Genomic DNA, 15007 nt, shown 5'->3' with positions numbered 1-15007 from the left:
TTAAGATACTTGAGTACATGCTTGATAGTTTTCTAGTGTTCTTGTCTTGAATTTGATTGATATTTACTCACTATGCCTATTGAAAAGAAAATATGTGGTCTAGTGTATATTATCACATACATAAGGCTACTTACCGTTGAGGCATAGGGTACTTCCTACATGCGCCTTTTGTCGTCAAGTGTCTTAGGACACTGATCTTGGGAAAAAGGAATTTGACGCCTAAAATGTAGCAAACCCTTTTTGGAATCCTACATCACATACTTAGCCAAAAGCTTATCAATATAGGTGGCATGAGATAAAGTCAGTTCCTATTCTTATGGTCTCTTAGGACCTTAATCATAAGAATATATTGTGCTTTTCTTAGATCCTTTTGATTATTAATTCATATTGTAGACATATTATGCACATTAGTTGAATCTTCTTTTAGATTAAAATCACTGATTTGATATTTTATTTGGATTAATTCTTATAAGTGAACATAAGTTAGCTAATTCTAAATTTGTAAATATGATCATTATATCTTGTTCCCATGTATTCATTCCTTGTCAACTTTTACTTTATGATTTGAGATATGCCACATATGCTATTTGGTTTAGCTTATGATTTTAAATTTATTATCATTATTATTATTTGTGAATTAAACCATTTTTTATGAAAGTGCTTTATATGCTATTAACGTTTTCTCTTTTCTTTTATCTCATTTTTTCTATTAGTATATATATTTTATTCTCATGATTGATCTATCTTGTTTTGCTTGATTCCCATGTCATCATCTCTTTGTTTCTTGGTTTGAATGAAATGCATGTTGTGTATATTATGAGACAATTTCTTGTAAACCAAGGTGATATTTGTTTTTTTGGCTTTTTATTGAAATCAATTTGTTTTCAGAATTTAGGTTGTTTGTTTTTCTACTTTTTCATGACTTATTATAAACTTTTTACTAAATAAAAAAAGTCAAAATATGTAGCTTTTTCTAAGTAGAAAAAAATTAACATATTGGTTTTTTCTATACTTTTTAATACTTAATAGAAATAAAATATTATAAAAACAAACAATCTAATATTTAACACTATTAAGCATTAAGGTTTTATTTAGAATTAAGTAAAAAAACGAACACCACCTAACTCTTTTGTTTTATGAAAACGCTTAACATGCTATTAAGTTATGTTTTTTCCTTTTCTTGATTGTTGATTTTTTGAGTGAGCATGACTTGCTTGATTAATCTTTAATTATGCTTTCATTATAACTTTGATATATTCCTTGATTCTTAGTATTCAATGATTTATTAATTAATTGTCATAGTTACCTCAATTTAATTAGTAGAGACTTTTATTTAGGGTTTAGAGGGGTGCTACCTTATGATACATTTTCAATAGATAACTTGACCTCGAACTTGGACTCTATTTCAAAAACATACTTTTTCAAATAAGGAGTCATTTTTAAGGTTTTATTTCTTATTTTGTTTTCCTTTTTAAAAATAAAAATAAAAATAAGTTACAACTTCAATTTTTTAAAAATCAATTTTTTTTATTAAAAAATGAATCTCATCGTCAAGTGAGATATACTTAAAAAATACAAGTCCATGATAATACTTAAGGGTAATTTTGTCACTTATATCTTATGACCATTGCATCAATTATGCAAATCATGTGGAATTTATGTCCATTATTATATGATGGAATACCTAAAACACAATTTTGCCAATTAGTGTTTAGTGGGTCGATATATATTAATCAATCCTCACATTCAAGGAAATAAATATTTTAAAGAGACAACGATAAGATTTGGGAGAGATGCGCAGTTTCTTTAATATAAAAATTTGAATTGGAAAACTGCTTAGCAGCCTTGTCATCATCCTAGTGCTGGTGGAATCAGTAGCAAATAGCCTTGGCCTTCTTAAGAAATTACATGATTTGGCATGAGCCCACGTTGAGGTTTTGTGTTCATGCATACTCTTCTTCTCTCTTAGCGACTGCCTCTTGTATATACTGCAAATTCCAAGAACACTTTATGTTCCCTTCCAACTCTCAAAAGATCACCAAAAGTGGTGACGCTTATTTATTTTTTAAATCAGTCCGAATTCATTAGATATTTGAATAAAAAGTAAATTAAAATTTGTCATTCATAACTTCCAATTTAAGATCAAAATTTAAAATTTTTGACTTTATATATTTAAACAAAATAGCTGAAAAAAAAAGATTTAATTTGGAGAACTAATTTTTTAAAATTATTTAATTTTTATACGAAGAATTAATATAAATATAATTAATTTAGAATAACATGTAAAAATGTTTTATATATTTTAAATCTAATTTATATTTTATTTATTTATATTTTTTTCTTATGTCTTTTCCCAAATTTCTCGGGAATCAAATATGACATCAAGGATATTGGGCTTTCTTAAAAAGCGTGAAACCTTCCTAAAATCGACTTCTAAAATAGACCAACATCTATTTCATTTACCAAACTTTTATTATTTTATTTATTTGGTAACAGGGCATACACAAGTCCATTTATAGTTTAATACAACTTCAGGCATATCTTTATTTCATGGTAGAAAGTAGAAACTTGATAATCTTTCCCACAATATTCAAGTTTTAGGTGGCTGCAGAGAGAATTTGGATCTCATCTTGGCAACCAGGCGATCATGAGGTGGGAGGGTCTCCTTCATCAGTGGGCAGTCTTTCATCGCAGCCATCCAATAGCAAAATGCAGGGTTCTTTTTGGGGTCGACAACCACACCAACTACCTCATTCATAGCTTTGTAATTGCAAGCACTTGATCCCACCACAATATCGAGGAATCCCAAGGGGCCTCCATTCAAGAATGGAGATTTTGCTGGGAAATCTCTCTCTATGCCTTCTTCAAACACCATAAGCACCTCACGGGAGTCCTCTATGGCTTTTTCTTGCTCTTTGCCTTTGGAAGTCATGATGTTGTAGATACTTGGCTTAAACTGATATCAAGAAAATTTCACTACCATTAGTCACATGCAATTAATCCTTTTAAAAATTTTCTTGTATGAGACTGGAAAAATTAACTTTTGATGCAAATAAAACATGGTTGAAGAGTAATTAACACCACCTTCTGATCATAAAAGTTGGCCCAGAATCGAACTTTAGCTCTCTCATATGGATCCTCCGGCAACAATTTGGGAGTGTGGTTCCAGTGCTCATCAATGTATTCAAGGATGACGAGCGATTCTGCAATGGCTTTCCCATTGTGGACGAGTACGGGCACCTTCTTGTGGACAGGATTGTGGTGAATCAGCAAGTCGCTCTTGTTAGATAGGTCTTCTTCTACGTACTCGTAGGGTATGCCCTTGAGTTTGAGAGCTAACTTAATTCTGGTGCAGTAGCCACTAGACCATGTCCCAAACAACTTCACTTCACTTTGCTTCTCCATTGATTCTCTTCCTCCCTCTATTGCTGTGGTGCTTCTTGTATTTGGATGCATTTATAGGGGCTTATCTATATAGTTTTTTGCATTGTTTTTTGTGTTAGGTGGGTCAATAGTCACATTAGAGAACAAAAAATATTGTTATAATTTAATATTCAGGATAACATTAATTGAATAGGAAAAACCATGGCTAGCTTGAGTAGCAAGAAAGAGGAAGAAGGACACACAAAAATCCTCAGCGTGTTTAAAAAAAATTATATAACAGTTCATTATACAGTCCACTGGAGGAGCAGTTAGGAGAATCATTTTGAAAAATTATTTTTATACAATAGCTTAGTCGCAAGGGTTGTTTAATTAAATTAAATAATAGGGATGCACCCACTACATGAACTTTTATAAATTAAATCGCACGTACTTCAACCTTTAGGGCTATTAATTTTTTTTAAATTATCGATTCGGTTATTAAGTAGTGTTTATGGCACCATCATAGATCAATAAAAGATATAGCAGGTTCAACTTGTTGACCATACCCAAATTTCTTTCTTTTCATCCAAGAAATGTCTCATTGCTTGGATTATATAGCGGGCAACCACTTCTCCCCGTTACTGTAAAAACCAATTATGGATATGCCATCTTGCAAACTATGAAAGCGTAATGAGACATAATTTTTTATACCACATGACCATTGTGGAATTAATTTCTCGATGCTAATCCTAGGTACCCTCTGGCCAGGAGTTCATATGTATGGATTAATTCATCTCTAACATTGTGACGTATTATCTCTTCTATCTAGTTCACAATTCAGAAAAAAAAGAAAGGCCTATATATTTTCTGGGAGAAATCCAAATGCTAAGTTAAATTCGCAGGAGTGTGAATAGCTTCATCTTATGTAAATCACTTCCATAGCTTTCTCGACCATCGGGTCAACCATTCTAACTGACTTGAGTAGCGAGCTGAAGGTCGAAGCTACTTCGTGCAGAGAACTATCTGGTTGCCATGTAATTGGAATTTAAAGTAGGTATAACATAACAAACTGTCTGTATGTTCCTGCAGATGCAAGTGATGAAGAATGAATTAGACAAAGTAATCACGAAACTTGGCTACCGACTCATTGACTAAATCTTCCAGTGAAATGAATTTAATTGTTATCAAATGCAAGAAATCTCAATTGTTTTATTGAGATACCCTTAATAATTTTTAAAAAGTTTTTAGTACACCATATTATCATTTCGGGATAACAATGTCCTAATTTGGGCATTTTCATGTGGATTCATAGCTAATAGGAGTATCAAGGATTAAAATATCAAATATATAAATTTCTAATTAATCTTAATTATATATATATATTGGTATTTTTCATAAAACAATCAAATATGAGAAAATTATTTTCCTTATCACTTTGTCTTACCTTAGTACTTTCCATAAATCCAACATAACATATGTAATCTTGGATAAATTGCTTTTTCATTAGTAAAATTGCATTCTCTAATCTATAAATTTGACTATGTGAGAAATTGGCCAATCTAAGTAAGCCCAGAAAATTCAATCACTTGACTCTTTGCCCATTAAGCACGACCAACCTAATTGCAACCACAAACATGACAAGACTATATTCACCTTCTTTAAGAATTGTTTTTCTTTCCTTATCACTTTCTAAGAATCCAATATAAACTATGTAATCTTGGATAAATGCTTTTTCATTAGTAAAATTGCATTTTCTAATACATAAATTTGACTACTCTAAGTAAACCCGGAAAATTCTGTCACTTGACTCTTTGCCCGTCAAGCACGGCCAACCTAATTGCAACCACAAACATGACAAGACTATATCCACATTCTCTATGAAATATCACACTCAAGACTTGCAGGTAAAGCACTCCATATTAGACTCACCCTTCTTTTAAAAACAGTTAATTAGACTCACCCTTCTTTTAAAAACAGTTAATGTCACACTTATTGCTTTGATTTGCGGGTCAAGCACTCAACATTTAAAATAAAAAAAAAACTGTTAGGTTATGTTTGGTCTTAAAAAGTATTAAAGAAAGAAAAAAATATTAAGAAAAATAATTTTTTTATATTTGATTATTCTATAAAAAATTCCAAATAAAATTAAATATAATTAAAATTAGTTAGAAATTTCAGTATTTTTAAATTATTTAATATTTATATTGATAAGTTAAAATAAATAAAATGAATTTGAAGTAACAAATGAAAATAATTTATGGACTTTAACTTTATTTTTTTATTTTCCTTCATTTTTTCTTTCCTTCTTTTCCTCTTTATTTTCTTTTTCTCACATTTTCCCTTGAATTTTTTAGGGACTAAACATAGCCTTAATGTCACACTCGTTACTTGCAAAGCATGTACAAACCCATTCTAATGGAAAAATAAAATTCAATTGTCATCGAAAATTGATGCTAAATTCTTATCTCAAAATGTGAACAACTTGAGCTAGTTTGGTTACCCAAATGATATTTTATCCCTGTCATGAGATGATTCTATTTATTGTGGTTGTTTTTCAAAATTTCTCATGTATAAAATATTTTATCCTTACCATGAGATGACTCTATTTTTCGTTTCTGTTTTCCTCTCCTTAAAAGTCCATTGGCCCGGTGTCAATTCTTAGTCTTTGTTTAAGCCAGTGGAGAGAAATCCATCCGCGACAGGTTTGCCGGCCTTAAAAAAAATTGCAGAAAGAAAAGATATAAGCAATTGAATTATTTATTTGGGCATAGCTTGAACCTCAGCTATAGTGATGAAAAAAAATAAAATTGGGGGAAGAAGATTCCTAAAATGTTAAACTGAATGTTAGAGAACAAAATCAATTCGGAGTTAGTTGAATTTAGCTTTAATAGTTCCGGAATTAGTTGAGGTTAATGTTAGAATTAGCTGAAAAACCGAATCAGTTAAGAGTCTAAGCATTTGCAATCTTATCCATATAGAGGTAAAGAGAGAAAGAAGAAAGGGACGACCAGTTATATCTCTCCCATGCTGTGACTCTTATTTCCTCTGTTCTACTCTGTTTTTCACTCTTAACATCCTATTTCCTTTGTTCTACTCCACTTGTCAACATCAAATACAAATGCACAGATAAAAAGGGTAGCTTCAGTCTTTTCATCTGTCATGAGCTTCCCATTAAATTTAAAAAACTTACCCTTTACAAAGTACCCTTTACACCAATTATATTTAGTGCGTGTTTCATATTGAGTTTAGGAAGTATTTTTAAACTTTCTAAAAGCCTGTTTGATTGATCTTAGGAAGCGTTTTCAAACTTTTTAATACTTTAAAATTTGTATTATTTAAATGTTAAAAACGTTTTCTAAAATCACTACTAAATGTATTCTAAGACTTGAAAATTTTTATCTTGAAAGTATAAAAAAAGTTAGAAACATTTCTTAAAATCACTATCAAACGCACTCTTTAAAATGCATTTGAGAGTAATTTTAGAAAACATTTCTAGCATTTTTAATACTTGAATGATAAAAATTTTTAAAGTATTAAAAATATTAAAAGTACTTCCTAAAATCATTACCAAATAGGCTCCTAGAATGCGTTTGATAGTAATTATGTGAAGTGTTTTTAACCTTTTCAACACTTGAAATTTGTTATTTTTCAAGTATTAGAAAGGTCGAAAACACTTCTCAAAATTACTGTCAAACGCACACTTATTTGCATAACCTAAAAAAGCAAAATCATCTCTTCTCATATGATCTAGATTCTAGATAAATAGCCTAAAGTCACAAAACTTTCATATTTTATCCCCGATGTAAATCCTATAGTCATCCTTCTCATGACCATAAATTCCCAACGTAAATCCTACGGTCATCCCTCTCATAGTAATGCCTATAAATGATCCTTAATCCCTTCTATTTTCCACTGTGCTCCATGAATATGTATAACCTATTAATGGAGAGGCACATGAGAAGTGCGGTGGTTATCTTGCTTTGGTTTCTCTTTCAAGGGAACACTGAAGTTAGTTTTTGTGCTGGGAATCCAAGTCGTGTTATTTGCAGAGGAAGAGAAAAACGAGCCCTCCTGAGCTTCAGAAGCCATGTTGCTCCTTCAAACCGGCTCTCATCTTGGACGGGTGAAGAGTGCTGTGTGTGGGACCGAGTTGGCTGTGACAACATCACAGGGCATGTTGTCAAGCTCAACCTTCGGTACTCGGATGATCTTTCTGTACTTGGAGAGAATAAATTGTATGGAGAGATAAGTAATTCCTTGCTGGACTTGAAACATCTTCGTTGCTTGGACCTGAGCAGCAATTACTTTGGAGGATCTCAAATTCCACAATTTTTTGCTTCACTGGCGACACTGAGATATCTTAACCTCTCTAAAGCAGGTTTTGCTGGTCCCATTCCTACACAGCTTGGAAATTTATCCAACTTGCAGCATCTTGACATCAAAGGTAATAGTCTGAATGTTGAGGATCTTGAATGGGTTGGTAATCTCACTTCCTTACAAGTCCTTGACATGAGCGGAGTGAAAATACGCAAGGCTGCAAACTGGCTTGAGGTAATGAATAAGCTCCCTTCTTTATCACTTCTACACTTGTCTGGTTGTGGACTTGCTACCATTGCTCCTCTTCCGCATGTTAATTTTTCATCTCTACACAGCCTTGACCTTTCAAAAAACAGCTTTACTTCTTCAAGGTTTAATTGGTTTTCAAGTCTTAGTTCTCTCGTGATGCTTAATTTAAGCTCCAACAGCATTCATGGTCCGATTCCAGTAGGTCTTCGCAACATGACTTCTCTTGTATTCCTAGATCTTTCCTACAACAGCTTCTCTTCTACTATTCCATATTGGTTGTGTATCTCTAGCCTTCAAAAAATCAACCTGTCGTCCAACAAGTTTCATGGTAGGCTTCCGAGTAACATTGGGAACCTCACTTCAGTTGTACATCTTGACTTGTCATGGAATTCATTCCATGGTCCAATTCCTGCTTCATTAGGAGAATTGTTATCCTTGCGTTTTTTGGATATTTCTGAGAACCTTTTCATAGGTGTTGTGTCTGAAAAGCACCTTACCAATCTAAAATATTTGAAAGAGTTAATTGCATCTTCAAATTCACTAACTTTGCAAGTGAGCTCTAATTGGACTCCTCCCTTCCAGCTCACCTCAGTAAATTTTAGTTTTTGCCTCTTAGGCCCTCAATTTCCTGCATGGCTTCAAACACAAAAATATTTGAAAATTCTGGACATGTCCAAAACAGGAATCTCAGATGTCATCCCCGCATGGTTCTGGATGCTACCCCATATTGATGTTATAAATCTATCTGACAATCAGATTAGTGGCAACATGCCAAAGAGTTTACCTTTGTCATCCAGGATCAATCTTGGTTCAAACAGGTTGGCAGGCCCATTGCCCCAAATTTCTCCTAGTATGTTGGAATTATCTCTTTCCAATAACTCATTTAATGGATCTCTTTCACCCACTGTGTGTAGAAGGATTGATGGAGTATATTCATTGACATTCTTAGATCTTTCAGGAAATCTTCTAGAGGGAGAACTTCCTGATTGTTGGAGCTACTGGACAAAATTGTTGGTGTTAAAATTGGGGTATAATAATTTGACCGGAAACATTCCTAGCTCCATGGGCAATTTAATTTCACTCGGGTCATTGCACTTGCGCAACAACCATCTTTCTGGAGTTCTACCGACTTCGTTGCAGAACTGCAAAAATTTGGTTGTTTTGGATCTTAGTGAGAATCAATTCACTGGGAGCTTACCAAGATGGATTGGGAAACTTGGCGAGAAGTATTTAACAGGGTACACCATATTCCGCCTGAGGATTCTTGCCCTTCGATCAAATAAGTTCGATGGAAATATTCCTCAAGAATTCTGCCGTCTGGAATCCCTTCAAATCTTGGACCTTGCAGACAATAATATCTCGGGATCCATTCCGAGATGCTTTGGCAGTCTCCTAGCCATGGCATACCCATATTCAGAAGAGCCCTTTTTTCATAGTGATTATTGGACCGCAGAATTCAGGGAAGCAATGGTTCTTGTGATAAAAGGAAGAAAATTAGTTTACAGTCGTACCCTTCCCTTTGTAGTCAGCATGGATCTCTCCTACAATAACTTATCAGGCAATATGCCTGAAGAACTAACAAGTCTCCATGGTTTGGTATCCTTGAACCTGTCTCAAAATCATCTCGAAGGAAATATTCCCCATGAGATTAGACTCTTGCAAGAATTGATGAGTCTTGATCTCTCTATGAACAAACTTTCTGGTGTTATTCCTCAAAGCATGGAAAGTATGCTGTTCTTGAGTTTCTTAAATTTATCATACAATGATTTCTCCGGTAGAATTCCATCCAGATGCCAAATGTCGACCTTTGACACAGACAGTTACATTGGCAATCATAAGCTCTGTGGGTCTCCACTTCCAGATGCTTGTGCTGGAGACTATGCACCGGAAGGTCCAATAATGGCTGATGAAGACCGTACTTGTGGTAGAGGTGATGAACTGATAGAAAATCATGGTTTTCACGAAGATAAGGATGGATGGATCGATATGAAGTGGTTTTATATGGGCATGCCACTAGGATTCGTGGTGGGTTTTTGGGCAGTTTTTGGCCCATTAGCATTCAACAGGGCTTGGAGGCATGCGTTTTTTGGGTTCTTAGATGACATTAAATACAAACTGTTGGGATTGTGATTTGTGAATGATCCTAAGACCTCCTTTCCATGTCACAAATACCAGTATTTTGTGTGTTTATATTATATGAAAGTGATCGTTGTTTCCTTTTCCATCACCTGAGAAGCCGGACTTTTCTTAATAGTACGGTAATTTAAAAAAATTATGCTTAAATTATTGTAGTAGAAGAAGTTATTACAAATATATGGTAGTTTTTGCCATATAGGAGAGAGGAGAGAGGGTGAACGGATAAATTTTTTTAAAACCAAAATCATCTTTCAAACAAAGGGAACTCGTCTCTTGAAGAGACGAGTTCTATGAAAAAAAATTCCTCATTTACTCAAGGAAACTCGTCTCTTCAAGAGACGAGTTCCATGAAAAAAAATATATATATTTTTTATAAAAAAAAAAATATATTTTTTGTTAAGAAAAAAAAAAAAAACAGTTGCTCAAGGGAACTCGTCTCTTCAAGAGACGAGTTCCCATGGAAAATTTTTTTTTTAAAAATATTCCCAAATTAAAAAAAAAAAAAAAAAAAAAAACAAAAAACAAAAAACAAGCTCAAGGGAATCGTATCTTGAAAAAAAAATTCTCAAATTATTTAAAAAAAAAAAAAAAAGGCAATTCCTCAAAGGAACTTGTGGAAAAAATATATATATCTTTTTAAAAAAAATCCCAAATTAAAAAAAAAAAAAAGAATTTCCTCTTCCCATGGAAAAAAAATATTTTTTTAAAAAATATATATATATTTTTAAAAAAATTCCCAAATTAAAAAAAAAAAAAAAAAAAAACAATTCCTTAAGGGAACTCGTCTCTTGAAGAGACGAGTTCCATGTAAAAAAAAATATTTTTTTTTAAAAAGTTCCCAAATAAAAAAAAAATTTTGCTAAAGGGAACTCGTCTCTTGAAGAGACGAGTTCCCATGGAAAAAAAAATATTTTTTTTTAAAAATATAATTTTTATTTAAAAAAAATCCCAAATTAAAAAAAAAAATTCCTCAAGGAACTCGTCTCTTGAAGAGATGAGTTCCCATGTAAAAATAAATAAATTTTTTAAAAAATATATATATTTTTAAATATATATATATATTTTTAATATATATATATATAAATTCCCAAATAAAAAAAAAAGAAAAAAAAATAAAGGAATTTTTTTTTAAATATATATATATATATTTTAAAAAAATTCCCAAATTAAAAAAAAAAAATTCCTAAAGGGAAATCGTCTCTTGAAGAGATGAGTTCCCATGGAAAAAAAATATTTAAAAATATATATATATATATTTAAAAAAATTCCCAAATTAAAAAAAAAAAAAATTCCTAAAGGGTACTCGTCTCTTCAGTTCCCTCTTGAGAGACGAGTTCCTATGGAAAAAAAAAATATTTTTTTTAAAATATAATTTTATTTAAAATAAATCCCAAATTAAAAAAAAAAAAAAAATCCTCAAGGGAACTCGTCTATTCAAGAGACAAGTTCCCATGTAAAAAAAATATATTTTTTTTTTTTAAAAAACAAATATATATATATATATATATTAAAAAAAAAATTCCTAAAGGGATGAGTTCCCATGGGAAAAAAAAATATTTTTTTAAAATATATTTTTTATTTAAAAAAAATCCCAAATTAAAAAAAAAAAAAAAATTTGCTAAAGGGAACTCGTCTCTTGAAGAGACGAGTTCCCATGGGAAAAAATATATATTTTTTATTTAAAAAAAAATCCCAAATTTAAAAAAAAAAGAAAAAAAAACAATTTCTAAGGGAACTCGTCTCTTCAAGAGACGAGTTCCCATGGAATTTTTTTTTTAAATATATTTTTTATTTAAAAAAATCCTAAATAAAAATATATAAAATAAAAAAAAAAACCAATTCCTCAAGAGACGAGTTCCCATGGAAAAAAAATATTTTTTTTTTAAAAATTCCCAAATAAAAAAAAAAAAAAATTCCTCAAGGAACTCGTCTCTTGAAGAGATGAGTTCCCATATAAAAATAAATAAATTTTTAAAAAAAAATATATATATTTTTAAATATATATATATTTTTAAATATATATATATTTTTAATATATATATATATATATATATATATATATATATAAATTCCCAAATAAAAAAAAGAAAAAAAAATAAAGGAATTTTAAAAATATATATATATATATATATATATATATTTAAAAAAATTCCCAAATTAAAAAAAAAAAAAAAAAATTCCTAAAGGGAAATCGTCTCTTGAAGAGACGAGTTCCCATGGAAAAAAAATATTTAAAATATATATATATATATATTTAAAAAAATTCCCAAATTAAAAAAAAAAGAAAAATTCCTAAAGGGAACTCGTCTCTTCAGTTCCCTCTTGAGAGACGAGTTCCCATGAAAAAAAAAAATATTTTTTTTTTAAAATATAATTTTATTTAAAAAAAATCCCAAATTTAAAAAAAAAAAAAAAATTCCTCAAGGGAACTCGTTTTTTCAAGAGACGAGTTCCCATGTAAAAAAAATATTTAAAAATATATATATATTTAAAAAAAAATTCCTAAAGGGATGAGTTCCCATGGGAAAAAAAAATATTTTTTTTAAAATATATTTTTTATTTAAAAAAATCCCAAATTAAAAAAAAAAAAAAAAACAATTCCTAAGGGAACTCGTCTCTTCAAGAGACGAGTTCCCATGGAAATTTTTTTTTAAATATATTTTTTATTTAAAAAAATCCCAAATAAAAAATATAAAAAAAAAAAAAAAAAACCAATTCCTCAAGAGACAAGTTCCCCTGGAAAAAAAATATTTTTTTTAAAAAAAATTCCCAAATAAAAAAAAAAAAAAATTTTCTCAAGGGAACTCGTCTCTTCAAGAGACGAGTTCCTATGAAAAAAATTAGTTTTTTTTAAAAAAATCTTCAAGGCAATTCGTAGAGACGAGTTCCCGTGAAAAAAAAAATTAAAAAATCTCAAATTAAAAATATATATTTTCAATGTCATTAAAGTGGCTTTTTCTGCTTAAAAATAAAATTATTTCAAACAAAAATTAGATTTTTAGGACATGAAATTTTTCAAGGAGGAACTATGTACTTTGTTATCTCAAACAAACCATGGAGGAATTGCTTTTGTTTTTTTTTTTTTTTTTTTTTTTTATTATTATTTTTTTTTAAATTTGGGAATTTTTTTTTAAATAAAAAATATTTTTTTTTTCCATGGGAACTCGTCTCTTGAAGAGACGAGTTCCCTTCAGCAACTGTTTTTTTTTTTTTAATAAAAAATATATATTTTTTTTCATGGAACTCATCTCTTAAAGAGACGAGTTCCCTTGAGTAAATGGGGAATTTATATATATATATATTTTCATGGAACTCGTCTCTTCAAGAGACGAGTTCCCTTTGTTTGAAAGATGATTTTTAAAAAAAAATATATATATTTGTTTTTTCATGGAACTCGTCTCTTCAAGAGACAAGTTCCCTTTGCTTGAAAAGATGATTTTGGTTTTAAAAAAATTTATCCGTTCACCCTCTCTCCTCTCTCCTATGTGGCAAAAACTACCATATATTTGTAATAACAACTTCTACTATAATAATTTAAGCATAACTTTTTTAAATTACCGTACTATTAAGAAAAGTCCAAGCCATGGCCATGTGGCAAGGTATATCGGGTGAAAGAAAAGGGGCTGGGTTATGCAACTAATTAATCACCCTTATAGAACCGCATTTTTTAAAATTGTTACCGTGAACTTAAGCAATAATGAAAAAAAGCTTCTTCTGAATCTTTCTAATTATCACAAACAAGTCTTGTATAATAAAAAATCAGTTTGCTTCTGAATCTTAGCTAGACTATACTATATTAAAATAATAATTAGTGATCAATTTTTATTAACAATAAATTTAATTCATTCAAATGGTTAGATTAAGCAATTCGGATTGCAAAGAAATTTTCTTGCATAGTAATTATGATCTTAGAAATTTTGTACTAAAAAAAATTAATTTGATTCATCAATTGAGCTAAACAATGTTGATTAAATTTAAGTAAGCGGTTAAAACAATAAATTTCGTTCTTTTGAATGGTCAAGTGGAACAATTTGGACCACAAAGATATTTTATTATAAAATAGTTATGTTCCACAAAAATAATCACAAACAAGTGTCGCGTGATAAAAAATAAGTTTTCTTCTAAATCTTAGTCACACTATGCTACATTAAAATCTCAATTAGTGGTCAATTTTTATATAATAATAAATTTAATAATTTTAAATGGTCAAATTGAGAAATTCGGATTGCAAAGAAATTTTCTTGGGTAGTAGTTATGTTCCTGAAAATCATTATAAACAAGTGTCATGCTAAAAAAAGAAAATGATTTTTCTTTACCAATTGAGATAAACTATGCTAGATTAAATTTCTATAAGTAGCCAGTTTTGATAAAACAATAAATTTGATTCTTTTGAATGGTCAGGTAGAGCAATTCGGATTACAAAGATACTTGATTGTAAAATTATTGTGTTCCTAAAAAATCATCATAAATAAGTGTTGTGTGATAAAATATCAGTTTGCTTCCAAATCTTAGCTACACTATGCCACATTAAAATCTTAATCAATGGTCAATTTCTATATAAGAATAAATTTAATTCATTCAAATGGTAAAGTTGAGCAATTTAGATTGCAAAGAAATTTTCCTGCATAGTAGTTATGATCCTGAAAATCATTATAAACAAATGTTGTGCTAAAAAACATAAGTTTGCTTCACCAACTAAGTGAAACTATGTTACATTAAATTTAAGTAAGCAGTCAATTTCGATAAAATTAATAACAAATTTGATTATTCAAATGGTTAGGTGAAGCAATTCAGATTAGAAAGATATTTGATTATAAAATAGTTATGTTCCTTCAAAATTATCACAAACAAGTTTCATGTGATAAAAAAAATAAGTTTGCCTCCAAATCCTAGCTAGGCAATGCTACATTAAAATCTTAGTCAGTGGTCAATTACCATATAA

The 15007-nt window shown here is 30.1% G+C and overlaps 2 protein-coding genes across 2 annotated transcripts; one reads left to right on the top strand and one right to left on the bottom strand.

Annotated features, from left to right (window-relative positions):
• Positions 1-2453: 2453 nt before the first annotated feature.
• LOC100260235 (glutathione S-transferase U10) lies at positions 2454-3465 on the bottom strand. The gene is made up of 2 exons (XM_002270077.4): positions 3085-3465; positions 2454-2956 (listed from the first exon to the last, which is right to left on the bottom strand). The coding sequence occupies exons 1-2, from the start codon at positions 3454-3456 to the stop codon at positions 2591-2593; spliced, it is 738 nt and encodes a 245-aa protein (XP_002270113.2). The 5' UTR covers positions 3457-3465; the 3' UTR covers positions 2454-2590.
• Positions 3466-7305: 3840 nt separating this feature from the next.
• Positions 7306-10059, top strand: LOC100255154 (receptor-like protein EIX1). Its single transcript, XM_059736711.1, has 3 exons — positions 7306-7914; positions 8686-8747; positions 8844-10059. The coding sequence occupies exons 1-3, from the start codon at positions 7306-7308 to the stop codon at positions 10057-10059; spliced, it is 1887 nt and encodes a 628-aa protein (XP_059592694.1).
• The last annotated feature ends 4948 nt before the right edge of the window (positions 10060-15007 follow it).

Source organism: Vitis vinifera, chromosome 1 (genome assembly GCF_030704535.1).
Source record: "Vitis vinifera cultivar Pinot Noir 40024 chromosome 1, ASM3070453v1".
Classification (NCBI taxonomy): Eukaryota; Viridiplantae; Streptophyta; class Magnoliopsida; order Vitales; family Vitaceae; genus Vitis; species Vitis vinifera.
The sequence above is the reverse complement of the archived record's forward strand: the minus strand, read 5'-3'. Positions and strand labels throughout refer to the sequence as shown.